The sequence below is a fragment of the Dicentrarchus labrax genome, unplaced genomic scaffold (genome assembly GCF_905237075.1).
Source record: "Dicentrarchus labrax unplaced genomic scaffold, dlabrax2021, whole genome shotgun sequence".
NCBI classification, from domain to species: Eukaryota; Metazoa; Chordata; class Actinopteri; family Moronidae; genus Dicentrarchus; species Dicentrarchus labrax.
The window spans coordinates 27,326,587-27,353,906 of record NW_026136706.1 but is presented as its reverse complement, the minus strand read 5'-3'; the positions used below and the strand labels follow the sequence as shown (position 1 = coordinate 27,353,906).

The window sequence follows — 27,320 nt, the reverse complement described above, 5'->3', positions numbered from 1 at the left end:
GTAGATCCGATAAATTCCCTAGGAGGAGTTTGTTCAAATACAAGGTGAAAAATCACAGAAAATGAGCACAGAATTTAAAATGGCTGAGTTTGATGCCAAGCCACGGACACGCCGTTTGACGGAATGTCGTAAATAGCACAACTTTTAATCATGAATGTCTTTAGATTGCGCTGATTAAATTTGAAGTAGATCCGATAAATTGACAAGGAGGAGTTCGTTCAAATACAACGCGAAAAATCACAGAAAATGAGCAAAAAACTCAAAATGGCTGACTTTGATGCCACGCCACGGACACGCCCTTCAACGTACATGCACAAATAGCACAACTTTTAATCAGGACCATTTTTTGACTGTACTCACAAATTTTGAAGCAGATCTGATAAATGCCCTAGGAGGAGTTCGTTCAAATAAAACGCGAAAAGTTCGCCGAAAGTGAAAATGAAAATCAAAATGGCCGACTTCCTGTGGGGTTTGGGGTATGGGTCCAAGAGGCTTTTTTGTACGTCCCAGCATGTTACATGTGCCTACCGAGTTTCGTACATATCGGTGAAACGTGGCGCCGGGGCTTCTGTTTTTTTATCCTGTAGGGGGCACTACACAAATGACGAACATGATTTTTGGTATGTGAGCTTCAGGCACTACTCTACACGTGCCCTGTGAATTTCATATTCATAACTATTACGGTATTTGCACAGTGATTTTTCATTCCAAAAGAGTGCCACCTAGTGGCGCATTTTGTTTTTCCTTTTTAAGGGAGCCTCAGGGAGCCAGGGGGAAGCATCATACCAAGTTTCATCTTAATCACATATACCGTTGTAGAGATATAAACTTCTTCATTTTAAAGAGCGCCACCTAGTGGCAATGGCCTGAAATTGTGCACGATGCTTAAGGAAGACATGTGGAACTTTGGACCCAAGTTTGGTGTCAATCGGACATACCAATGTGGAGAAATGGTCCACTTCCTTTTTTGACGAAAAATCTACAGGAAGTTGGAATTTAATAGCGTGCTTATTTTTTTAAATTTCAAAAATGTTCAAATTAGCCTTTTTGCCAGGGCGGTCCCCAGGTAGTAGGTGAAAAATTTCGTGCGAATCGGAAAAAGCGTGTAGGAGGAACACTTAAAAGTAGTTTATGGACATTTTGCGCTCTAGAAAAAAAAAATTCTAGGCGGAAGTGGGCGGGGCTTATATGGGGAGATTCAGCTCCATTCACCGAACACGTGGATGTAAGTTTTTTGAATGTGCGACAAACTATGCAGAAGTTATTAGCCTAAACGCATTTTTTATGATAGTAGCGCCACCTAGTGGCAGACCCGAAAGCGACGCATGTAATATCCCCATTTTCACCAGGCCTGACCACTTTGCCAAATAAAATTGACTTTTCGTAGATGTTCAGGGGGGCAAAAATGCAGTCAATAGGGGCTAAAAATAATAATAATAGGTAAGAAGAAATCGAGCAAATACAATAGGGACCTCCAGCGGTCGCTTGCGAGGTCCCTAATTAAAGCTGCAAGCAGCGTTGGGCGGGACCTCGCACTCCACGCAACTCGGGGCGTGCTGCGGCCATGTCGCGTGCCGTCGTTACACGTGCAGACCAAAACATGAATTTTTCACGTAAATCAGCTCAAAATTGCCACGCAGCGCTTACTTCCTGTTGCCGGTAGGTGGCGCTATCACTATGTCTTAATATTGTCATGTAGACAAGTTCAGGGCGGGACTGTTGTAACACATGTGAAGTTTCATTGAGATTGGACCACGTACGCTGAAGTTATGAGGATGTGTTCAGGGCGCGACTGTTACAGAATATATGAAGTTTACTGGAGATTGGACGTTGCACACTGAAGTTATGAGTGCTGTTTTATGGCGAATCTGCTGAATTTGACAAGTCGTCACCAGCACGGTCATTTCACGTAACTCGCTAAAAGTCGCCATGCAGCGCTTACTTCCTATTGCCAGTAGGTGGCGCTATCACTATGTCTGAATATTGTCATGTACACGTGTTCAGGGCAGGACTGTTATCAAGCATTTGAAGTGTGGAGCCAATTGGACAATGTACACTCAAGTTTAGCGAATTCGTGTTTTGTGGTGGTCCATCAAAATTTCCCGCCACCCCACAGATATGTGTTGACTGTGGAGTCAACACATATCATCAACAATGTGTTTTGCATTTTATAAGTAAATTTCAGCTGGATCTGATCATCCTGCCTGGAGTAGAACATGAAAGTATAAAACGTGATACTTCCTGTTACCAGTATGTGGCGCTATCACTATGTCTGAATATTGTCATGTAGACGTGTTCAGGGTGGGACTGTTATCAAACACGTGAAGTTTCACTGAGATTGGATCACGTACGCTCAAGTTATGAGGACGTGTTCAGGGTGGGACTGTACACTGAAGATATGAGTACTATCTGTTTGATGGTCAATCGGTGGAATTCGACACGTCGTCACGGGCACACGGTTAAACATACAGTCACAAATAGCACAACTTTTGATAACCAATGTGTGTAGATTGAAGTGATCGAATTTGAAGTCAATCTGATAAAATCTGTAGGAGGAGTCAGTTAAAACAGAAGCCCTTAAATGCTGGAAATAGCATCACAGTTTGACATTCGATTCAACCTGGCCAACTTTGAGGGAACGCCACGGACTCACCCTTTAACGTACTGTCACAAATAGCACAACTTTTAATCAGCACCATTTTTTGACTGTACTGACTAATTTTGAAGCAGATCTGTTAAGTTCTCTAGGAGGAGTTTGTTCAAATACAACGCAAAAAATCACAGAAAATGCGCACGGAATTCACTATGGCCAACTTTGAGGGCACGCCACAGACACGCCCTTTAATGTACATGCACAAATAGCACAACTTTTAATCAGCACCATTTTCTGACTGTACTCACCGATTTTGAAGCAGATCCGATAGATTCCCTAGGAGGAGTTCGTTCAAATACAACGTGGAAAAATCACCGAAAAATCACCGAAAATGCGCACGGAATTCACTATGGCCAACTTTGACGGCACGCCACGGACACGCCCTTCAATGTACAGACACAAATTGAACAGCGTTCATTCAGCACCATTTTCTGACTGTACTGACCAATTTTGAAGGAGATCACAGAAATTCCCTAGGAGGAGTTCGTTCCAATACAAGCCCAAAAAGTCAAAATGACCACAAAATGGACGCCATGAGTGAAAATTAAAAATTAAAATTGCAGACTTCCTGTGGGTTTTGGGGCACGGGTCCAAGAGGCTTTTCTGCTTCTTTTATCATGATACACATGCGTAGCAATTTTCGTACATGTGGGCCTTACGTGTCTTGGGGGCTGATTCTGGGGAGCGTGGCTTAAACGTTCGGCGGCGCCCGTGCACGGGGGCAATGTCATATCGGTAGTTTTGCTACGTTTGAATTTCGTGCAAACTTTTTGAGCATGTTGCGGGGGCCAAATATGCAGTCGTACAGGCAGAAAAATAATAATAATTCCTAGAAGAACAAAAGGGTCCTTGCACTTGTTAGTGCTCGGTCCCTAATAATTCCAAGGGTTACAATAGGGCCTTGCACTTGTTCGTGCTCTGTCCCTAATAATAATAAAGCAGTGTCTCTGGTGGGTCCCTTGTTGCTCTAGTGAGTTTGACTATTTCTCTCTCACAGTTGCTCTATTGTTAACTCCGGTGCACGTAGATCAAGTTAATTTACACACCGTAACACACACACACACCGTAAAACACATACACACATACCTGAACGAAGCAGAAGAACAACAAAGCTAATGCTAGCTGAGATAACATCAGCACGTCGCACGAAGCTTGGTGATTCACGGCATAAACTTTCACTGTGTGAATCTCTATAAAAAATAGCAGCAGGGGAGAATATGGAGACATCTGCACCAGTTGGCTAAATAAATTAACCTCACCTTATAAGTTTCATGTTCATCTTGCACACATTTAACAAACATTTAACAAACATTTAACAAACAATAACTATGTTAGCATCACTGAGGCTCCTGTAGCTAACAACGGTTAGCATGTGCTAGCGTTAAACGAACAATGAGAAACAGCATAAATTCTTAAAAATACTTACAGTTACTTCCTCTGCCGTCTCTCCACAGACAGTTGGTACAATCCCTCTTTCAGGAACAGTCTTTCAGCCGGTCCAGTGTTGTACTGACCGAGGTTGTGAAAACAGTACAACACGAAGTGGTTCACACACGAAACCAAAATAAAAGAAAATTCAAAAAATACAATTATGAACGTAAAAAGGGGAATTATATGTCTCCTTTAAGCATGTTTTTCGCTAGCCAATGTCTACAGGTCCAGGAAATGTTCAAAACAAATGTGCTGCTTAGCCAAAAAGGAGCTCTGTGCATCTGCACTTGATTGCTCTTACTGAACACCTTGACCCGTCTGCGACTTAAAAGTGTAATCTAGTGGTTTGAAATTGAGTTGAGATAACGACATTTGAATTTAGAGAGCTGAATTTGAATTTAGAGAACTGAAATTGAATTTAGAGATCTGAATTTGAATTTAGAGAACTGAATTTGAAAGTACATAAAAAGTTGAATTTTTAGTGAGGCTCAAATTCAGTTTCAAACTAATAAATTCAAATTCAAATTATGCTATTCAGATTCAGTTTTTCAATACAGTTATTCAAGCTTAACAATACAAATTCAAATTATGCAATTCCGTTTTTCAATGCAATTATTCAAGTTGAGCAAATCAGATTCAGTTTCTACTGACACAAAAATCAGCCCATACAATTGTACCAACAGATTGGTTTGAATGGTGGGAACTGTTGGGTCTCTGTAAATAATTTTATAAGGAGTACGGTCTAGACCTGCTCTATTTGAAAAGTGTCCTGAGATAACTTCTGTTATGAATCGGCGCTATACAAATAAAAATTTAATTGAAAGTGACACGTCACTTGTCACACTAAACAGTTTTCTTGTACTGTCTTCTTTATCTGACTCCTTTAAGCAAACCTCAGAGAAGAAAGTAAGCAATAAAAATGTGAAAATGTTGAGCCCCAGTATCATCCTTTGACTAAGCCAGCCGAGTACACTTTTCCTAACCTTTATTCAGATTGTCACCTGAGGATGTTTGTCATGTTAATGCAGCAATACTTGCTACATACAATAAACATGGCTCACTGTGACTACAGACTCATACTGAGCCAAACTGAGCTTCTGAAATTTGGCCTCCTACTGCTTAGAAAACAGAAAACAGTTTGTTTTGCCAAGAGACATCACAGCTGAAAATGTATACCGAACAAGCACAATTGGGTTCTGACATTTCATAAATTCTGAAAAACTCCTAGACCTCTGAGCTCAAGATATCTGAATGAAATTGGGTACTATTGGTACCCATGAGTCTCCCCTTCGCATGCCCACTTTATGCTAATCCCTTTATGCAGTTTTGGGGCAAAAACCAGGCATTTCCATGTGGTATAAATCTGTTATTTTCACCTAGCGTATTTCAACATTTGTGCATACGGAGGTCAATAAACAGTATTGGAATTGTATAAACTGGGAATGACTGGAAAGCTGAGACACATTAATTGGGTAATAACCTGATAATAATGAGGTAATAAAGGTTGTTTTCATAATATTATAGGCTTCTATCAGCAAAATACCTTCAAAATCACATGAAACTTTGAAGTCAAAATTGGTAATTACCATATTATAATGCCAAAATTAATCCTCACTTATGTTCCAAACATTCCCTTTTATTGCAAGTAATACTGTAAAAAATAATATGTTTATGCAGTGACCTGTTACCTGGAAACACTTGTTTCATGAATCTATATTCTATCTAATCTATATTAAATAATGCAAAAAAGTGACTGTGGTAAGTGTTGACACACTGAGGTATAATGATACCTGAAAACACAGGTGAAAACAGGTCAGTCATTGTGCTTGAAGGTAAAAGCATGTTCTACAAGAGTAGCGTCATGGATTTTAATTGAATATATTTATATTGTAGTTGTTTGCATTGTATAATCAAAATGAAATGATGAGTCAGTCTCACCTTCTTTACAGGTGGGTCCTCCAAAGGCTGACTGCGAGCAGTCGCATGTGTAGCCACTGCTTTTCTCAATACACTTCCCGCTGTTGTGACAAAGGCTGCTGGAGCTGCTGCAGTAACCTGGACAACCAGAGCTCACCCCCGGCACCATCTTGGCCCTCTCTTCCAGGTCAAAGGTCACACCGTTGAAAGTCAATGTCCTAATGCAGCCCAAGAAGCCTCTCTGCTGGGACGCTGTTCCACCTGGGACAACCATCAAACACTGACTTTATGATGAGAAATCTCATCTAAACTCATTATATCATAAAATGTAGATCAGGTTTGAGTCAGCTATTGTATTCATTACTTTAGATTTAAGCCTTTTGCTTAAATTTACAGGAAGTAAAAACACGTATATGTGACTATTTGTGAGATAGTTAAATACAGTTTCACATTAAGTATGTTTACATGCACTTAATTAACCAGGTTACACAGTAATCTTTCTCACCTATCCTCAACTGCATTAGCAAAAGATTTTGCCGTTGTCACAAAGTGCTTGCTCATGGTGGTACTGTTGGGTCTCTGTAAACAATTTTTATAAGGAGTACGGTCTAGACCTGCTCTATTTGAAAAGTGTCCTGAGATAACTTTTATTATCTATTGGTGCTATAAAAATAAAATTGAACTGAATAGAATTTAATCATCTCATATCCCATTGGCTATTTAACTCACTACTTCAGGCTGCAGCTAACAGTAAGTTACACATGTCATGTTATTGGTATGTAAAACTCCAATAACAGGGCGAATATTGATTTGTGGACAGTGACATGTCAATGACATTCTAAAGTCTTCTAAATCTTGCGAGAATAACATTAGCTCTCTGGCTCGTAGTTGAGCCAAAGGGTTCCATGAACGCAGGGAACTCAAAATATCTCCCATTGCCAAGTCGTATATAAAGTTTTTCCTTTTTACTGGAGTAGTGAACAACGTTTCAACGTTTTGTTGCAGGTATTAGTCAAAACAGAGTCAGTTGAAATTTAAATTTTTCTAACTGTGGTATAAGTGGGATAGTGCCCTCCAAGGCTTCAAAGGAATTGGATGGTGACGTGATGTGCATCTGATCTTAAATCCCTCTGTTCTCCAGTCATCAGCTGTCATACCTACAAAGAGCTGGCCACTGAGGCGTAAGTGGCGGTGTCCGTCAGCCGGAGCGTCCAGGAAGCGGAGAGGGAGCTGGTTGACCTGCAGCGAGGCTTCCTTCACATTACGCTCAGCCCTCACGTAGTGCCACTGCCTGTCATTCAGAGGGAGGTGGGACTTCACAGAAAGGACTGCTGGACCGTTTCCCACGTCAAAGGAGAAAGTAACCACTGAGGGAGCTGGTAGGTCACACACACACACACACACACACACACAGACGCGACAGCTGGGTCAGATCACATCTTATGCTTGTTTTTTTATGTATAGTCTATATTATCCCTGGCTGATGCAACATGATATAATGCTGCAGGGGGAGCTTGATGACCTCAATGGATTTATGAGGAGGCTCGGCTGACAGCTCGTCAATATTTCACCAAGTCTTTGATGCTGCAGGAACCTGCGGTGAAACATTATGGCTCCAAAGATCCTGAGAAAAATCCAGAGTTCCTTCCTCAGAAAAAACCTAATGTATAATATGTAATGTAATATAGGCAAATTCATCTGTGCAATGATAAGTTGGTTGTGATAAATGAAGAGGAAATTGCGTGCACAGTTTTGTAATTCTGATTATTTTTTGTGTACAACCTACTGTACAAAGCCAGTAAGGAAATCATACTCTGCTCCTAACGGATTCAGCATGATGTGCATTTCCATCTGAGAAAAGCAACTTAAGTTTCTGTGTGGTATTAATGGTAAATATACTTTAAATTATAGTCTTTATATTTTCTTTTATATCTTCATAATATTATTACTTAGTATTCTTTATTGTAATTTTAACACTGTGTACTTATTGCACATTACATTTCCCCCTATGCTGCTGTGTCAAATGTGAAATTTTCCCACAGGGGATCAGTAAAGGAACATCTAATCTTATCTTATCCTGTCTTATCTTTCTGTGTGGTATTACTGATTATTCACTCTCTCCACTGTCCTGTTTCATATGAATCTTATTCTGGCTGCTGGCTATGTGTTGATAAGTCACTCACAGCTGAGCTCCACTCGGATGAAGTCTTTATGACCCATGATCTCCAGAAAGACCCCTGAATTAGCAGTGGTCTTGAAGTAGAAGGAGATGTCGAAGGCGAGCTCGGCCCGCAGGGTGGGGAAGAGGAGGGAGGATGACTCCTGGTAGAAGGATGCTGCGTTCCAGATGGACTCTGAAAGAAAATAAAAAAGGAGTACAGGAGCAGGCGTCCTGGTGGAAGGCTGACAGCAAGGCAGAACCTTCAGTCACACATTGAAGGGGAACAAGCAGTTAACAAAACCACATCATAACTATTCAAGGGTAAAGTAAGGAGTCCTGGAGTCGCCAGCATTAGTGGCTAGTATGGCTGATCTGGAGGATGAGGCTGTGCTTGTACTCAGAGCATCTGAGGTATTCTATTATTTGACTCAGCCCCTCATAGGGATTGACGTCATCTAGAGAACCAATCACAAAGGTCAGTCACCCTCATATGTGCATTAAATCACACACATTATATTTTCAGTCTGAACTCTTCAGTCCTATGCATGCTCACATGCTAACCTCACAAGATAACCAGCTGCTCCATGTTGAATGTACAGTAAATCACAGAACATACACAGGACATAGCCATAATATACAAATATAATAAACAAAAAAGAGTTGTGTGCAACTGATCTGCTGTTAACAAGGCACATAAGTTATGTAGTCATAGATAATTCTACCAGCTGGTACTGCAACACACTGGAAGAGACAGTAGTTGTAATACAAAGGAATAATTTGAATGTATTACATATGCAGAATTTACAAGAGGGGAAACTTAAGTAAGAATTTATTGTAGACAATGTTTCACAACTCACCAATCAGAGCCGAGAAAGATATAAAGACGCTTTGGATTGAAGGGTTAAAGATAGTTACTTGTTAAGTCTCATTCCCAGCATCCATATTGGGACAACCTGGGAATGAGATTCAACAGTCAAATATGTTTCTTGGCTCTGACAGCTTGTTCACATCGCCCGTGTGTGCATGGCGGAACATCTTGATTTTTATTTTGATGCCCATGTTAACAGATTAGAGCAAGTCTCACACATATCTCAACTGTGTCTGCAGCGACGCTTCACTAAAGAGTCGAAGTCTTGCCTATTTTTACTGCGAGACAGCTTTCTGGTTACCACTTCACATTTATGTTTAAATGGTAAATAGACCTGTACTTCTATAGTGCCTTTCTAGTCTTCACTCAAAGCGCTTTTACACTACATGCATGCCACATTCAGACAGCGAACCATCGAACAGAAACTAACACATTCATACACATTCATACACCGATGGACAGCATTGGGAGCAATTGGGGTTCAGTATCTTGCTCAAGGATACTTCGACATGTGGCAGGAGGAGCTGGGGATTGAACCAACAACCTTCCGATTAGAGGACAACCCACTCTGCCTCTGCACCACAGCCGCCCGTTCAAACTACATATATATGGCATTGTAAATTTAATTCCTCTTTACGAACGTTATATAAAGTAAAGTGTATGAAGAAACATAGGAATGGCTCTGTGTTAACACAGCACGCTTGCCAGACGCTGCTGTGCTGCTCAGTCGACCCATGTGAACGAGGTTTGAATTGTAGTTTTCATCCAAGCCTGGAGGATTCTTGCAAATACCATTAGCAGCACTAGAACGAGCCAGAAAAAAATATTTTTTTCACAGATAATCTTTCTCATCTACTACTGTCAGGATATACATCGACCTGTCCATCCCAGCTAGGTTGCCTAAAGAAGTCTTACCCTTAGTTGGCACTTCTTTACTAGATATTATCAATCTGTCTTTATCATCAGGCTATGTACCACAGTACTTTAAGGAAAAATAATTAATCCCCTGTAAGATATTAGTGCTGCATTTGACACCACTGACCATCATATTCTATTAAAAAGAATTTAAAATCCTCCTCCTCACCTACAAAGCTCCTCATAGTCAGGCAACTTCATATCTTAAACAACTCAGTAGTACCCTACTACCCCCCTAGAACACTGCACTCTCTGAATGCAGGGCTACTTGTGGTTCCTATAGTATCTAAAAGTAGAACAGGAGCCAGACACCCTCTCCACATTTAAGAGTAGGCTTAAGACATTCCTCTTTGATAAAGCTTATAGTTAGGGCTGGATCAGGTGAGTCCTGAACCATCCCTTAGTTATGCTGCTATAGGCCTAGACTGCCAGGGGACTTCCAATGTTGCACTGAGCTCCTCCCTTCTTCTCTAACTCCTGGTGGTGCCTACTGCCATGGTCCTGCTTGACAAACACTGCTAATATTATTATTATTATTATTATTATTATTATTATTATTACAATAGCTCAACAAATGGAAACATACTTCTTCAGGAAAGTGCTATGTGGATGGTGCAGATCGGCACAAACACACACAGCATTTAATTTGTAAAATACCAATAGAAATAAATAATTGAAATATTGTTTGGTGATTTATATGATTGCATCAATCAACATCAATATTTTATCTGTATCTCAGATTATAAATGCTCATATTACATAATTGACACAACCATGTTTGCATTGTTATGCATTTGAATGGAAATAGTTTATTTATATTTTGAGTGTTATTATTTATTTCCTTATTGCAAAAATAAGACAAGAGGGCACTGTATGACCTTGTCATCGTCTATTATCATCTATTATCATGTCTGAATGTTTGATGGAGCCACAGTGCCACCTTTTGGTAAGATTCTGGTATAGCATAAGGTATCCTCAAAACGGACTGTTTTATAAAAGTGTATTATTCCAAATGGTAAATGCCTGACACATAATTTTGTAACAAGAATTAAGCTAACGCTATACGAAATATGTACAATCAATTAGTGTTGCTTCATATGCATGTTTGTGACTAGTTCTGCTTTTATTTTTACATCAGGTAATTTAAAACATGTAAACTATGTATTAAGTCATGATTTCGAAACTTTAAAACACGATAGAAGTAAGTTAATAAAGTTACGAATATCAAAATATCACTAAAGGAAGTAGTTAGCCTCTCCGGATACGCCTCCAGACTAAAACATATATATATAATATAGACTACGGTCACTCTTATTCTCTTTTTATTCTCTTCTTACTTTTACACTTCCAAAACTCTCTTCTTAAATTTGCTTTGGATCCATTCGTTATTTACTCTCGTTCTACTTTTAATTTCCGTACTTTACTTTACTTCGTTTGAGACACGTGTTGAATTTTTCCTCACGTAATAGTTCGCGGTGCTGAAGTACTTTTTAGTACTTTTATTTTGAAGGCTCAAGACATGAACAAAGTTAATTCTTTTATACGATTTTTTTGTTTATAAATATTGTCAAGTATTGTCGCCTTATTCACAGAAAGTGAATTTAATTTAATTCTTGGATTTACTGACTACAGAGGATTTGCCAGGCCAGCGTTTCGTCCTACAGTTATTTTAGACAAGAAGCTGGATTAATTCATAATCAAAGCCGAACTGAGGAACTTTTCTTAAGACATTTATCATAAGCCAGAAGGACATCGCAGTGGTTGACCGCTCAAGGACACGTATAAACGTTTCAGCCGGACAAAGACATTATTCTCCAGACTATCTGCCTCCAACGCACTCAAAGTGTCAAGCCGCGCTGGGCCTTGGACTGGAGAGCTAATTGGTATCGGTGACGAGACGTTCTTGGACCTGTGATTCTGAACAGCAGCAGAGCAGTACATAGGAGGAGAAAGATCCTGAAGTCCCTCCATCTCTACAAAAAGTAGGCTGAAACCCACATACACTGCTGAGGTCCCACACACTTCCCAAGAGTTGGTGTCTGTCTGAGAGCTTTGATTCCCATAGTTTAAGCTTAGAAGAATTTTCGATTAGGGCCTCGTAGTTTTAAAAGTTACTCCTGTAATATTTTAAATGTACTGCTATATCGCAATATCCAGCATCGCTCCTGAATCACACAATATTAATAATTCATTTACTGTCCACATATTCTGTTACTTGTTGTTCTTTGTTTGAATTGTCATTTCATGCTATTTACTCTTCATTAATTTAGTTAATAAACATATATAACCATATGTCCTTGTCTGTGTAGGTTGATTTGATGTGGGGAAATCGATGAATCGTGTAAAAGAAATCACTATTTCAGAATATGAGATTGAACATAGATTTTGAAATTGAATAAACTGATTTGATTAGGTTTGTAGAATAATTTCCTCCGGATTATTCCAGTAACTAAACAACGGAGGTGGTGCCCCATTTACGAGTGTATTATTAATCACCAGTGATATTACGTAATATTACAAAAATTAGACACATCCTATCACAGACACATGCAGAAAAACTAATCCATGCATTTGTTACTTCAAGGCTGGATTACTGCAACTCTTTATTATCAGGTTGCCCCAATAAGTCCATTAAGACGCTCCAATTAATTCAGAACGCTGCAGCATGAGTACTGACAGGAACTAGGAAAAGAGATCACATGTCTCCTGTACTAGCTTCTCTGCACTGGCTCCCTGTAAAATGTAGAATAGAATTTAAAATCCTCCTCCTCACCTATAAAGCTCTTCATGGTCAGGCCCCTTCATATCTTAAAGAGCTCATAGTACCCTATTACCCCACTAGAACACTACGTTCTCTGAATGCTGGGCTACTTGTGGTTCCTATAGTCTCTAGTAGAACAGGAGCCAGAGCCTTCAGTTACCAAGCTCCTCTCCTGTGGAACCAGCTTCCAGTTGTGGCTCGGGAGGCAGACACCCTCACCACATTCAAGAGTAGGCTTAAGACGCTCCTCTTTGATAAAGCTTATAGTTAGGGCTGGATCAGGTGAGTCCCGAACCATCCCTTAGTTATGCTGCTATAGGCCTAGACTATCGGGGGATTTCCCATGATGCACTGAGCTCCTCTCTTCCTCTGTCATTCATGTTCCATTAATGCATGCTACTAACTTCACTTCTTCCCCGGAGTTCTTGTGCTTTCTCGTCTCGCAGGTTCTTATCGATCCTGGTGGAGCCTCCTGCCATGGTCCTGCTAGATTGCCATTGCCAATACTGTTGTTGCTGTGCACCTGTCTGTCTGTCTGTCTGTCTGTCTGTCTGTCTGTCTGTCTGTCTCTCTCTCTCTCTGTCTCTCCCTCTCTCACCCCAACTGATCGAGGCAGACGACCACCCACCTAGAGCGGAAGGATCTGTCCTAGGTTTCTGCCTTTTAACAGGCAGTTTTTCCTTGCCCTTGTCGCCAAGTGCTTGCTCATGGTGGTACTGTTGGGTCTCTGTAAATAATGTTTTTAAGAGTTCGGTCTAGACCTACTCTATTTATAAAGTGTCCTGAGATAACTTCTGTTATGAATTGGCCCTATACAAATAAAATTGAATTGAAATTGAATTGATTAATTACCTTTCTTATTAAATAGTAGCGTAACCCCTACAGCAAGATAAAAATAAGATAGATAATAAATAGATAATATGAATATGAGTATCCAGCCTGCGAATCAAAGCCTCCATTTGCATCCAGAACTCCAAACTGCAGCTTTAATACTGAAGTGATCACCTACTGTCTCCATAACAACGCAGGGGGCCAATTCGGTAGATGGCCTCCGAGCCTGTCCTGTTGGTGTCCCCGATCACGATGTGGCTCATTGGTAGGTGGTCTTTATAGGAGAGGACTCCTGTGTCATTAGCCCTGTGACAGAAACAGAGTCTTGATATAGGAATGTATTCCTCCGCAGAGTAAACACATGAAAACAGAGCGATACATCACAATGCATACAAGTGCCTGTGGGAAAATGCAAATGAAGCTCCCTAATGTGAAATCCCAGTGAGGACTGGCCGGGATGAAGATTAACAGACAGTATGCAAAGGGATTCAGAGAGTGTAAGACACCAAACCTGTGCTACCCTGTGCTTGGAATGATGATTCTTTTGAGCATAATTTTAGTAATTTATGAACTGTAATTAATCATTTGGAAGCAAATATGAAACAGAATGTTTTAAGGTGAAAATAGCCTGTAATGTGTTTTATGAGTGTTTAATCTCAAATGGGTCCAATCTGGAGAAACATCCAGGTACTGTTTAGTTGCATAAATGATCAAATACACAAAATTTCTGTGTTTTCTTGTTCATTTTTCATTCTCAAGCTACTGTCATACATCACAGCCCTCCCTGTATAGATGCTTCAAATCAAAAGCCTTCCAGCAGCTCTCTCTCTCTTTCTCTGTTTCTCTCTCTGTCTATATATCTATATACATACATATACTGTATGTACACATACAAGGTACACAAAGCATAATGTAATATATAAGGCTGGCCTGCCTGCTTCAAAGCTTTGACATTGGCATAGTAATTGATGTCAAAATCAGCAATCAAAACCTTTCTTTAATGGATATCCCAAAAAAAAAAAAAATATGAATCCATTATTATTCATTATGCATGAACATATACAGTTAATTATTCTCAGACGAGGACATTTAACCAGCATACTGGTTACAACTACTAGCATGATGTCAAAAAGTCTGGAATGAATTCAGAATTACAGTAATAACAACATCCTGTAGTATAAGTAAATGATTGCAAGTTTGCCATTTTCTTCGTAATATAAAAGACAAAAAAAAGGAAAATCCTATGTCCGCTTTATGACAGAGAGCTTCCCCACGAAGCTTTGAAGCCCAGAAGCGGTATTTGGGACAGCCCTAGTAGTATACTGTAAATATTTTTTACTTTTTTTTTTTTTTTAGATTTATGCAGATTGCAGATTTTTTAATACTTTTGATGAACTGACTGCAGTTTTGGTGGTTTGTAAAGGTTAATTCCAGCTTTGAGAGTTTTCAGAGCTGTGCAGTGGAGACAGGATCAGGCACAGTTACTGTTTTATGTTTTTGTTGTGTATGTGTTACGTACCATGTGTCTATGTCAGCATCGCAGTTGCAGAAGTAGTTCATGTCAATGCAGTTCTCCTCCAGGCTGCAGGAGCACTGCTGGACTCCAGGCAGGAAGCCTCCCCAGTAGCTACGCCTCTCTCCTCCCTGGTCCACCCACCAGGACAGCGGGCGGCCATCTGCAAGCAAACACCACACAGTCAGAGAAATAGGCTAAGGTCCTGGATTTCACTGACACCTTCAATAACACCTGAACGCAAACAGCAAAGACTTGGAATGCCACAGTGTGGGCCATGTACAAAAGATGTAAATGGTCCTGTACTTGTATAGTGCCTTTCTAGTCTTCCAACCACTCAAAGTGCTTTTACACTACATGCCACATTCACCCTTTCACACACATTCACTCAGTGATGGCAAAGTCATCGAACAGAAACTAACATTCATACACACTCACACACTGATGCACAGCATCGGGAGCAATTTGGGGTTCAGTATCTTCCTCAAGGATGCTTCAACATGTGGCACCAGGAGCCGGGGATCGAACCCACAAGCTTCCAATTAAGGAACGAGCCACAGCCGCCCTTGATGTGTGTATGCCTGCTTATTATACACTGAAAAAAACATTTACTAGGGGTCAGAATCACTTTTTTCAGTGAATATAGTATCAGGTCAATAAAGTTAGACTGTATTTTAAATCCAGTTTCTAATTTTTGTCCTTCCCATTTACTGTAAGGGTACTGCTCACCTAGAGGACAAGGTGCTAAAAACTAAAGAGAAGGAACCTCTGTGTTTATGGCATAAAGTGTTTATATATAACATATATACAATTTTTGCTTCATATGAAAGCAAAAAAACCCCCAACAAAATATGCATTTTATCACCTTAAGCCAAAGTGAGGAATTTGATGATAAAAAAAGACGTGGAAAAACTGTGCTTTTATTTCTAGCACAATTGACTACTACATAAACTTTTGACAAGACTTTCTAAAAAGACCATCAGGCACCTGCAACTCATTAACATATAGCCACTAACCAAGATAGCCAAAATCACACCAGTTCTTAAATGTCTACAGCGGTTGCCAGTAAGCTACAGAATTGATTTAAAAGTTGTATTACTTATTTATAAATCTTTACATGGAGTTGGCCCTAAATACATATCTGATATGCTTGAGCAATATTACCCTGTGATATCCCTTAGAACTCTGGGGAGTGGACTGCTAGTGGTGCCCAGGGCAAATCTGAACAAGGACAGGCAGCTTTGAGTCATTATGCGGCACAGAGCTGGAACGAATTCCCTGATGGTCTTACGAATGCTGCAACCACTGCAGTTTTTAAATCCAGACTGAAAACCTCTTTATTCAAGTTCTTTTACCTAAATGTTTCTAAAACACAAGGTGTTATTATTATTATTCAGTTTTATTTATTTTTGAATATGTTTTTATTCACATTTATTTACTTACTGCATGTTTTGTTTTTGAACTGTGCTGTTTTTATCTTTGAACAGTGTGGTTTCATCTTTGAACCATGTGGTTTTATATTTGAACTGTATTGCTTTTAACTATGTACAGCACCTTGAATCTCCCTCTGTGTATGAAACTTAAATAAAAAATAAAATTGCCCTGCCTTATTTGTAAATTTAGTTTTTTGTTGTTGTACCCAGAACTCTTTCATCAGAGAAAGACATTAGGGAAACAACTCCAGTGGACTAAGTTCCCACTTATCTTTTTTTAAATCAGTGCAATTATTGGACTTTGCGGTAAAATGCCAGAGGGGAAAGAAACACGTGTGTCGGCAAAACCGACTGGAATTAATTAGTGTAATTATTTGAATTAAAAAGTTAAACTGAGATGAACAGAATGGTCAGTATGACATGACTGTGTTGTTGTACTGATGAAATTGTTAGGGTTAACCCTGCTATAGAAATAGTCTAGTCGGTCAAATTTAATTTATATATTTAATATTACACCTGCTTAGATGCTGTTTCACCATTATTGTGCTTCTGACACGTAATTAATACTACACAGAATTCTGTAGCAGCAGCCTGTCACCTGCAATTCTGCAAAAACTGTGGCTGTTCCTTTTTGTTCCGTTCTGCAATATTTAAAACTAATGCAAAAAATTTGGAGAATGACCACTGTCTTGTTTTGTAGTTTTTGAATGATAGCAGCCAGCATCAAGTTCACTGACAAACTGTCATAACCCGGCTCCTAGGCCATGACAAATACGGAGGAGGACACAACAGTTGGCATAGTAACTTAAACAACTGAAGCAATAAAGTACAAATGTGGAGTGTGTCAGTCAGTAACATCAGTAATGTAAATGTGGTTGTGTGAGCAATATGAGGTGTAAATGATGTCAAGTAAAAACAAAGCAGAAATCAAACAAAAGCTAAGAACGTGCTGCTGCTGGAGGGGATGCATCCTTTAGAAGGGCCTGACCCAGGTGCTCCAAAACCGGTACGCTGCTAATGGTACCTTCACGGACACACAGGAAAAACAGTAACTTGTCCACCACATCAGTACATCAACATGTTAGACAAGGACCATCACAAAACGCATTTTCTGTGACAACTACTTTATAATAAAAGTCAACTTGCATTCTGTGTTTAAATGAAGTTTTATAACTAGGTTCGGGAACAAAGACCACGCCCTGCAATCACCTCATATCCACTCAAACTTACTTAAGCACAGCTTATCTGTTCACTCATTCCTTCGTTCCAGGGTCACCTCTCCTTACCCGTTAACATTTATTTAATGATAATTAATCTTTTATGGCAAATTCTTAAAATGTTTATGTAATATAACTTTTTTATTTTCATTCAAAATACTGGTTCGACTCTTTGTCCAAGCAAGCAAAGAAACCCTGCAACAGTTAATCGTTTTATTTCAGTCATCATTGTAACATTAGTTTTCTGACATCCATCCACATGCAACCCTCACATCCACAGAGAACTCCTAACTGCACTCAGTCCAATCGAATGCAAACAGCCAGTATCTACCCGCTCGAAAGAACGCATCGCAGTACAATCCACCTTCCCATTCCCCACATAATTCGTTCAGCATTCCCGTTCCCGTTCGGATTCATCGATCCGACAACCGACCTTCATTCCTCAACCTTCATTCCTTGACCCTACCCTCATACCTCATCCTTCCACCCTACCCTCTTCCCTCGACCCTACCCTCATCCCTTCATCCCTCATCCCTCATCCCCCTCCCCTCATCCCTCAGTATACCACATCTGTTCATTTTCATTCATTATGTGCAAAAACTTTCATATTTCAGAAATTTGATGATATGGTTGTTGTTAGTATAAGGACCAGTGTGCCTGATTTAGTGGTATCTAGTGATGTAGTTGCAGATTGCAACTCCTACACTTCCTCCCCTTCCAAGCACGAAGTAGAGATTATGGAGGCTGCAAAAAACGCAAAAAGTCTTATCTAGAGCCAGTGTTGTTTGGTTTGTCCCTTCAGGGCTATTGTACAAACATGATGATTCAACATGATGGACTCCATGGAAGGCGACCTGTGGCATCTGTAAATAAAATGCCTCATTCTAAAGTAACAATAACACAACAGTTCTTAAAATCAGCTGATTATACACTATTGAAAACATAATTATGCATATTACATTAATTTCTGCCAATAATAATCATACTGTAAATATATAAATGTTGAAATACTTTCATCTGTGGCCATTTAGTTGGCCTGATGTGGCACGCAGGCTCCAATTCAAGACCACTGCCTTAGATAATGAAAAACTCTTTAATGTGGTATACATACAATATTTAATTATGGCCTGTTTCAAATAAAAACCTGGTCCTCTCTTAGCATGGTTACTAAAATGAACTTGATCATGCCCAATAATAATTAGAAAAGGCTGTGGGTGTGTAGGAAATGATATTCGTGTCTACATGGCTGACAGCCTTTGACTGTCCTCCACAGCACAGTCTGTGTCTGTGCTCAGACAACAAAGGCAACAGCTGAAAATATCCAGCTGTGGCAGAGAGTGTCAACAGTTATAAACAGCTTGTTCTCTGTATCTCTTTGATCTGCTGTGATAATTAAATTGTTTGTTTGTGTTCACAAGGCTCAGAGGGAATGGTGGAATCCGGGACTTCATGAATGTTTCATGATTTAGGAGCATATGTGCAATGTTTGGGACACCAAAGGCTTTTAGAGCAATTCCAGTTGAATATGCACAGAAAATATTGAGATTGCTTCAGAAAAGAACAACAACACTAAAGTGAGTATTCGTTCATGAGGTCAGGCAGGGGTTCTCTCTAACACAATGGGATGGAGGAAGAGAGGAGAGAACATTCAGTGGTAACGTCACCTTCAGAGGAAAATAATTTTCTTAAACAGACAATATTACCTTTGGTGTTGAAGAGGCGGGACTTCCTGCAGTTGTAAACCACTTCCTGTTGGCACTGCTCTGACCCCGTTATGATGGTGCGCAATTGTTTGGCTGAGGCACTGTAGTTTAACATCATGATGTGAGGTTTCTGCAGAGACGAGCCCTGGACTCTGACCGGAGCTGTGATGTTGTGAGTCAGCACTGTCCACACCCTCTCCTCTAAACACACACACACACACACACACACACACACACACACACACACACACACACACACACACACACACAAAACCTGATATAAGTAAGCCTGGTAGCATAAACCCACACCTTCTCCTCGATATACAAAAACAGGTTTTACAGTCAGTACGCACAGATTGTTGTCCTAATACTTTTTACTTAAAGTAAATTAAAAGATTTAACATGTTTTCAAACTATTCCTAAAAATTCTGTAGAAAGAACACAGAAATTGCACATTACAGTACACCAATAGTATATTATGTTATTGCTGTCATGCTGTTATACCTGGTTTGTTGATGTAATGTTACACGTAAATTAGCCAACATATTCTCTAAACAACTGGATAGGTCAATTGCCCACGACTCATCATCACACATTCACGTTGTAAAAGAGTTGCAGTTTGGTTGGTTTGGGCACCAAAACTACTTGGCTAGACAACGTTGGACGTAGTAAACTACATGTAATTAAACAAATAGTTTAATTTTGCAGCAGCTTGCTGGTAGTTTGTGTAGTTTTTTGTGTATTGAAACTACAAAGTACAATTTTGTGCCATAAAAGGAAAGATTTTACCATTTTTTCTCTACTGTAATTAACCCTCCCTTGACTAGTCCCACATCCTTTTAATTTAATGCTGGCCGCTGTGATCATACCAGAGCAATGCATTCGACAGGCAGCCACCACCACACACTTGACATTTGCGTGGTGCAAAAGGACAGGTGTTGCTCCGAGCTCACACAGCATCACCAAGGATAAATGATGACTGTGTTCTCATTAGATATTTTTCTTTTTAAGCAAGCTGTTATGAGATATGATTTTTGTTTTGCCTGCTGTTATCATCACATCATTTATTGTGGTGTACTGCAAATGTCTGTAATTAACAAAAGAAAAATGTTTCCTGTCATTCTGTTTCATACATTGGATCCATGATACCCGATTGTTGTAGTCCATACATGGAGTAAATACATTTCTATCAGAGATACACTGATGTTGTTTTGGGGCTAATCATTAAATTTCTCTGTATCTTTCAAGTATTCTTTCATTCTGTTTTTGTCTTGTATCCCTGAAGAACATCTATGAACATGCATTTTTAAAAACAAAACCAACAATTAAACACTATTCGATCATTCTGGAAAAGCCATGAGCTCATCCTTCAGACAGCTTGTTTAAAAAAAGCAACAACCTAGTTTAAATGATTCTTTTGCAGTGTGTTTCTCATGGACAAACTTTACAAAACACATTGACGTCACACAAATGAAGTTCTGAACTGTCGGCAGGAAGCATATCGAGTGACCGTAATGATTTCTCTCTGGACAGTGAAGTGTCAGCGCTGCAGATCGATGCGGTAAGATCTGTGAGAGACTCTGAGTCCCGCTGGAACTCTGAGAGAGTAAAGGTGACAACATGGACTGCGGTGAACTCACCTGTCATGTTGCAGTAGACCAGTGCTGGCCCCAGGGGGCCACTCCCATCTGGATCTATGGAGTAGAAACCAGAGGAGCTGCCAATCAGCTTGTAGGCCTCGCAGGATGATTCGTAGATGGCTGGAAGGAGCAGACAGATTTTTCTTCAGGTACAAAAACAACAACAGCTCCCTGTTCACGGCAAGAAATTTACAGCTTATCATTATCTGTTGAGCTGATACTAAAAGGTGACCTTAAACCACTGCAGAACACTGACTTCTCACACAGCACAGGACATCCTGTTAAAACCCCATACCATCAATAGCAAACACAATTTTCGAATTTCCTCAAAAATGGCAGCCTGTGAAACAAAGTCATTGTCAATTGATGTGTGGCAGCTCCTTTTTGTGTGTAGAAAGAGAGAGAGCATTAAATGGGAGCAGAGTAGAGTAAAAAAAAACAGTGAAGTTGTCAATCTGCACTGTAAAAACAGATGTTAATTATATATAATTATTATATATATATATATATATATATATATATATATATATATATATTGTATTAATTGTTTACATAAAGATTTTAAAACTAACTACATTTTGTAAGTTAAAAAAACATTATTGATTTATTAGCTAATCTACATCAATAATTAACTTGCTAGTTAGCTTGCATTTTACGACAGAACAAACACCAGCAACCATATAGCATATCTAATTAAAGATTCCATATAAACTGGGAAGTCTAAACATTTAGTGACACCAATCAATTTTGTATATTGAGTTCTCATCATACTCATCCTCACACTCTGATCATTTGTCACATTTCAAACGTGTAAAGCTGCCGCTGATGTTATTTAATAATTAATAACAAAATTGAGGCTTTTATTGGGGTGGCTGTGGCTCAGAGGCAGAGTGGGTCGTCCACTAATTGGAAGGTTGATGGTTCGATCCCCGGCTCCTCCCGCCACACATCGAAGTATCCTTGAGCAAGATACTGAACCCCAAATTGCTGTCAAAATGTGTGAATGAGTTAGTTTCTGTTCAATGGACTTTGCCATCGCTGAGTGAATGTGTGTAAAAGTGCTTTGAGCGGTCGGAAGACTAGAAAGGCGCTATACAAGTGCAGGTCCATTCACCATTACCATTTATTGTGAAACATGAAGTATTGACACTGACTTTTGGGGTTAGATTTGCTGCATGGCTGCAGCTTTTGTCCAAACTGGCGACCAGGCAAGTGGCAGGTCTTACCATCAGGAGCAATATTAATCAATGTCTTGTGGACAGAAGGAGCTGGGACCAAATACATTTTATTACATGTTCAACAAAACGTGATACAGGAGAATGACGGAAATGTGGATTATCATTGCACTTTTTCTTTCTTTTCTTCTGACCCAATATGTTAGGGATGCACGATAACTTTTTTTTTTAAACCGATACCGATAACCGATAACATTCAGCTCCTAAAGGCCGATACCGAAAACTGATAACACACACACATATACATATATATATATGATCATGACCTAAGATCACGACATTAATACTATGAACAAAGCCAAAAACACTTTTGACTCTTTAAATGGAGATATTGGCAAACCTATAAAAAATAAAATAAAGGCCCCTTGAACTGATGCAAATATGCATTGGGATTACAAACTGAAAAAGTGCATTCTAGAATTAAAAAAAAAATATATATATATATATAAGGGGTGTCACGATTCTCCAAATCCTCGATTCAATTTAATTTTCGATTTTAAAGTCTTGATTCGATTTTTTGGCCTTTTCCTATTCTGTTTTGGCGGGCTTTTATTTTGAAACCGCTTTTTATTTTGAAACCGTTCCAACCGCGAGGTTGTAAACAGAACCAACATTAAACAGAGACGTAAAATGAAACAACACAGAATGATGATTTGATTGTTTCAGCACACTCCGAAGAGACCCAAGGTTAGTGTTCACGGAATATGTACTTATCAATGTGCATTTTAAGCCTTAAAGTAATTTTGGACTGTAACTAGATCATCTTTTCACTTGCTAGGCTAAGTTATTGTTAATTGACGTGAATGAACGACAAAATACTTCCACACTGGTGATTTCAGAGTAGCAAGAGGGGCTTCAATTCCGTTCGGTTGATGTGTATTTTTTAACTGGCTGCAGCCTAAAGTTCGAGATTGAGATATAATTTCGATCGACTTCGAAATCGTGACACCCCTAATACATATATATATATATATATATATATATATATGGCGATCGATCGCATCATACTTAGCTGGAAGGCACACATCAGAAAAGTAGCGGCGGCTTGGCAATGTAAACCGTGGCTCCAAGTGATTAATCAGGCGAGAAAAGTGCCTGGCTGACCGTCAAGTGCCTTCATTTCCATCCTCATATGCTTTCAAAACTCTGTCGAAGCAATGGCTACGTTTCAGGTGACTTATCAGGTTTGACGTATTGAAGCTCGTGCTACTTTTACCTCCTCGTGGAACTTGCTTGGAACATTTGTTACAAATAACAAGCAACCTGTCTTCTTCAGAAACTTTGAAAAAGTCCCACACAATCGACGCCATGTTGTCTGTTTTCAAACGTAAGCACGCTGTGCTGCATTCACGGTGTGACGGAAATTCCCTGTTCCCACGTTTGCTAGTCGTTCTTTCAGCCTTTTTAAGTTCATGTTTCTATTATTTATGTGTAACATGTAGAAAAATACTGTGGCTATCAATTCAAGTCAGCAACTACCAAAATTGTGACCGAGTTAACGAGTTATTTTCCGACATGAGGGGGTACTCTTGAATTTTCCCAGTCAGAAAGAGTTTTTCTGATTATGCCAACGTCACTTGAACGCAGCATTCACTGCAGGCCATTCAGGTCTCATAGTGGGAGTGGGGCACTGCCGTGCTGACAAAATTATATATGTTATCGGCGCTATTCGTCATGATCGGACTTATCGGAATGACGTAATAATTTCCTGTTATCGTGTCTATATCAATATATAGTAAAGAATAAGGAAATATTTCATGTTTTTTTTATTATATGGGCTGTGTATGTGCCAAAAGTTACTGACAGACAAAAAATGTACAGTTTGTTACAGAAAAACAAGAATAAGAATACATAAGTTAGGAAAGGTGAGTTGAAAGAGAACAAAACTTCACTGTTTTCATTGGTGAGTGCTAATACGTGTAAGATGTAGAAAACAGTGGGCCTCATGCACTAATGTTTTCTTATTTTTTATTTGTTCTTGCATAAAGCAATGAGAAAGAGGATCTGTCTGGTGCCACAATGTTGACTCAATTCAATTCAATTCAATTTTATTTGCCAATTCATAACAGAAGTTATCTCATGACACTTTTCAAATAGAGCAGGACCAGATCGTACTCCTTATAACATTATTTACAAGGACCCAACAGTACCACCATGAGCAAGCACTTGGCGACGGGGGCAAGGAAAAACTGCCTTTTAAGAGGCAGAAACCTAGGACAGACCCTTCGGCTCTAGGTAGGTGGTCGTCTGCCTCGACCAACATGTAGCTTGAAATTTAATTCATGTCGTTTCTTTGACTTCCTGCCAGTGCAATCTGATCTTTGCTGCTTGCTGCGAGTGGGTTGTGGCTTTTGTCAAAAATTGACCAGCTCTATATTCTACGTGGAGATACACTTGTGGCGCTTCTGGTGGAATTTTTGAGCATTGTCTAGAATGGACTGAGCCGAAATGTGTCACGGCCATGCTTGGTGGAATTTGGGGTAAATGACACTAAATCCTACACACCAGAGATTTAAAGCTTCTCTGCTGCGTTTTGGAATTCTGGTAGAGCTATGGAACATTTTCTTCTTTGTTTACTTTGTGCACACAAAAAAAGTTGGAACTTGAGTGACACAATAAACATTTCTGCAGTGGTTTCACACTATTCCACTGATCAGGTGTCAGTTATGCTACGATGCAGCAGGAAAAACAGCATAAGACAACGAGCTAGTAAATATGGATCTAAACAATGCTGGATATAAATAAACACTTAAAATAAAATAAAAAGGAAAAAAAAAAGACATGCATTCAGCATGTTTGGAGCTCAAGGATACACACAGTGTGTTTTGGTAAGTAACACTGTATGAGCCTATTTTTAATTCAAGACATGTTTTTTTGCTGTCACATTCCCTCTGACATGCGAGGACAGCTGCACCTGCCTGCATATAAACAGGAAATCAGCATTCTAGGGGCACAGGAAGTTCACACGGACTCCTACAGACGGCTCCACGCTGAATAACAAGGTGATGTCAAAAGCTGACACCAAAGAGGAAAAACTTTAACATATAGCCTATGTGTCAGTCTGGAGCTTTAACTCTAGTTTTTACAACTTGGGCCTCATTTTTGTTGTTTTGACCATCTATTTTTACTGCTGCTTTGTTCACAGATAGGGGACTATTAACAGCATTTGCACTCCCTTTGGGTTTGAACTCCAAATAAAGTAGATCATCTGGATAAATTGTTGGTTTCCTAACCTGATTATGGTTCTTCTTTTTAGAGATGTCACTGTGTTCCCAGACATCAGCTTGTACATGGTGACTACAAGGTAATTAAGTGTACAAAAGTATTGGTCTCATTTTTTGACAAAAGATTAAAGTCTTTAAATGTCCTGCCATTGGTTTAGCTCTGAGATCACATTGCATTTGAATTATCCTAATCTTTATCCTTCTCTCTTATGGCTCAAGGATCTTCTTTCTTTACACTTTTTCTACAAATACAGATACACCCAGGATATACAGGATGAGGATGAGATGCAGTGCGATACCATTTGTTTCAGTACATTTCATTAAGATAATACTAAGGGTGCTAAGGATCATAATATATGTATATATCTCAACACTCTGAGGTGACAATAAACATCACAATCTTATGATCTGTTTCTATGACATTTCCCAGTTACACTACTGAAAATGCTCAAAGCCTACAGGATTTAACTCAAAGGAGGGAAAAGCGACAGCTTTAAAATCAGTCACTCTTCTCTAACTCAATCATTGCACATCAGTGTGTCAAACTATGACCCAGACAGCAGACGACAGAAACAGTGTGTATGTAAATTACACCAAACTGCAGTAGAGACTCACACTTGTGACAGGTGGCTCCAGAGTAGCCAGTCCCCGAACAATCACAGGAGAAGGAGGTCCAGGACTGCCAACACCGACCTCCATGTTCACACAGGTTCGGAAGACACCTGCAACAGAGGACAGCATTTGTTAGGAACTTGACCTGTTTATTCATCTACATAGTAAAAACAGACAGCTGGATTTATATTTTACACATGGGGTTAAAGGTCGGGTAAGAGATTCAATGTAATGTGATTTGAATTCAATACACTTTTTTCAAATAAAGCAAATATCTCCACACAGTCCACTAGCTTTCTGCTGTTTGTGTGTGTGAACTAAAAAATACATGGTGGTTGTACACAGCCCTAGCTATGTGAATGAAAAACAAACAAAGTGGACTGGACAGAGCCACACAACACTAACTTGTTATTCTAGCCAGGATTTGCATGTCAGGTAATGTTAAATTACTCTGATTGCCAGGATATGCTGTTGTTGTAATGTTAGCTATAGTAGCAGTAGAGTTGTGAGTATTGCTGTCTGTCTTTAGCAGCAATAATCCACAACGAGCAAATCTTAATTACAGTACTTGCTGTTTGGACTATATCAGGGGTCATCAACTATATTTGTCCAAGGGCCAGAATTTTTCTCTGCAGACACTGTAAGGGCCAGATGCTCGTAAAATAAAATAAAATTAGTATTGTATCCTAGGTAATATGTTATTATTTGATATACTAATTTTCATTCCAAATATCTGACAGCCTCTGTCAGTGTTAACAAACCCATATTATAATATTATAACATTTTATTATCTTCTATAGTATTATAAAAGATTACGGCCAAGTGTTTAAAAAAGACATAAAGAGGGCACCCGGTTAGCTCAGTGGGTAGAGCTGGCGACCCATGTACCAATACTGACATTTCCCAAATGGTTGTTTCGTCAGATATTTTGATGGCAAATATTTCAAAGAGGAGCCGCTGGCCTTGATTACACTGGAGAGCCTGACCACCTGGCCGCTATTATCTTTGGTAAGCTGGAGGAACTATTTCAATGGGCTGTCATTTGAAAAAGTCAACCTGGTTGTCACAGATGGTGCTCCTGCCATGATGGGCAGAAACAGGGCACTAGTGAACAGAATTAAGGCTGTCGCTCCCAGCATTAACGCACTTCACTGTCTCATTCACCAAAGCGTGCTGTGCGCAAAATTAAGTGGCGATCTTAAAGAG

The 27,320-nt window shown here is 39.5% G+C and overlaps 1 protein-coding gene across 4 annotated transcripts in view; it reads right to left on the bottom strand.

The window, feature by feature from the left end:
* Positions 1-27,320, bottom strand: part of LOC127365278 (contactin-associated protein-like 5) — a 293,853-nt gene that overhangs the window by 23,213 nt on the left and 243,320 nt on the right. For all 4 annotated transcript variants that reach the window (XM_051403188.1, XM_051403190.1, XM_051403191.1 and 1 more), the window contains 8 exons: positions 26,118-26,224; positions 21,044-21,163; positions 19,404-19,604; positions 15,057-15,213; positions 13,716-13,843; positions 8,185-8,355; positions 7,159-7,377; positions 6,023-6,262 (listed from right to left, as the gene is read on the bottom strand). In XM_051403188.1, the coding sequence (XP_051259148.1) occupies positions 6,023-6,262; positions 7,159-7,377; positions 8,185-8,355; positions 13,716-13,843; positions 15,057-15,213; positions 19,404-19,604; positions 21,044-21,163; positions 26,118-26,224 (1,343 nt within the window). The remainder of the gene's footprint in view (positions 1-6,022; positions 6,263-7,158; positions 7,378-8,184; positions 8,356-13,715; positions 13,844-15,056; positions 15,214-19,403; positions 19,605-21,043; positions 21,164-26,117; positions 26,225-27,320) is intronic.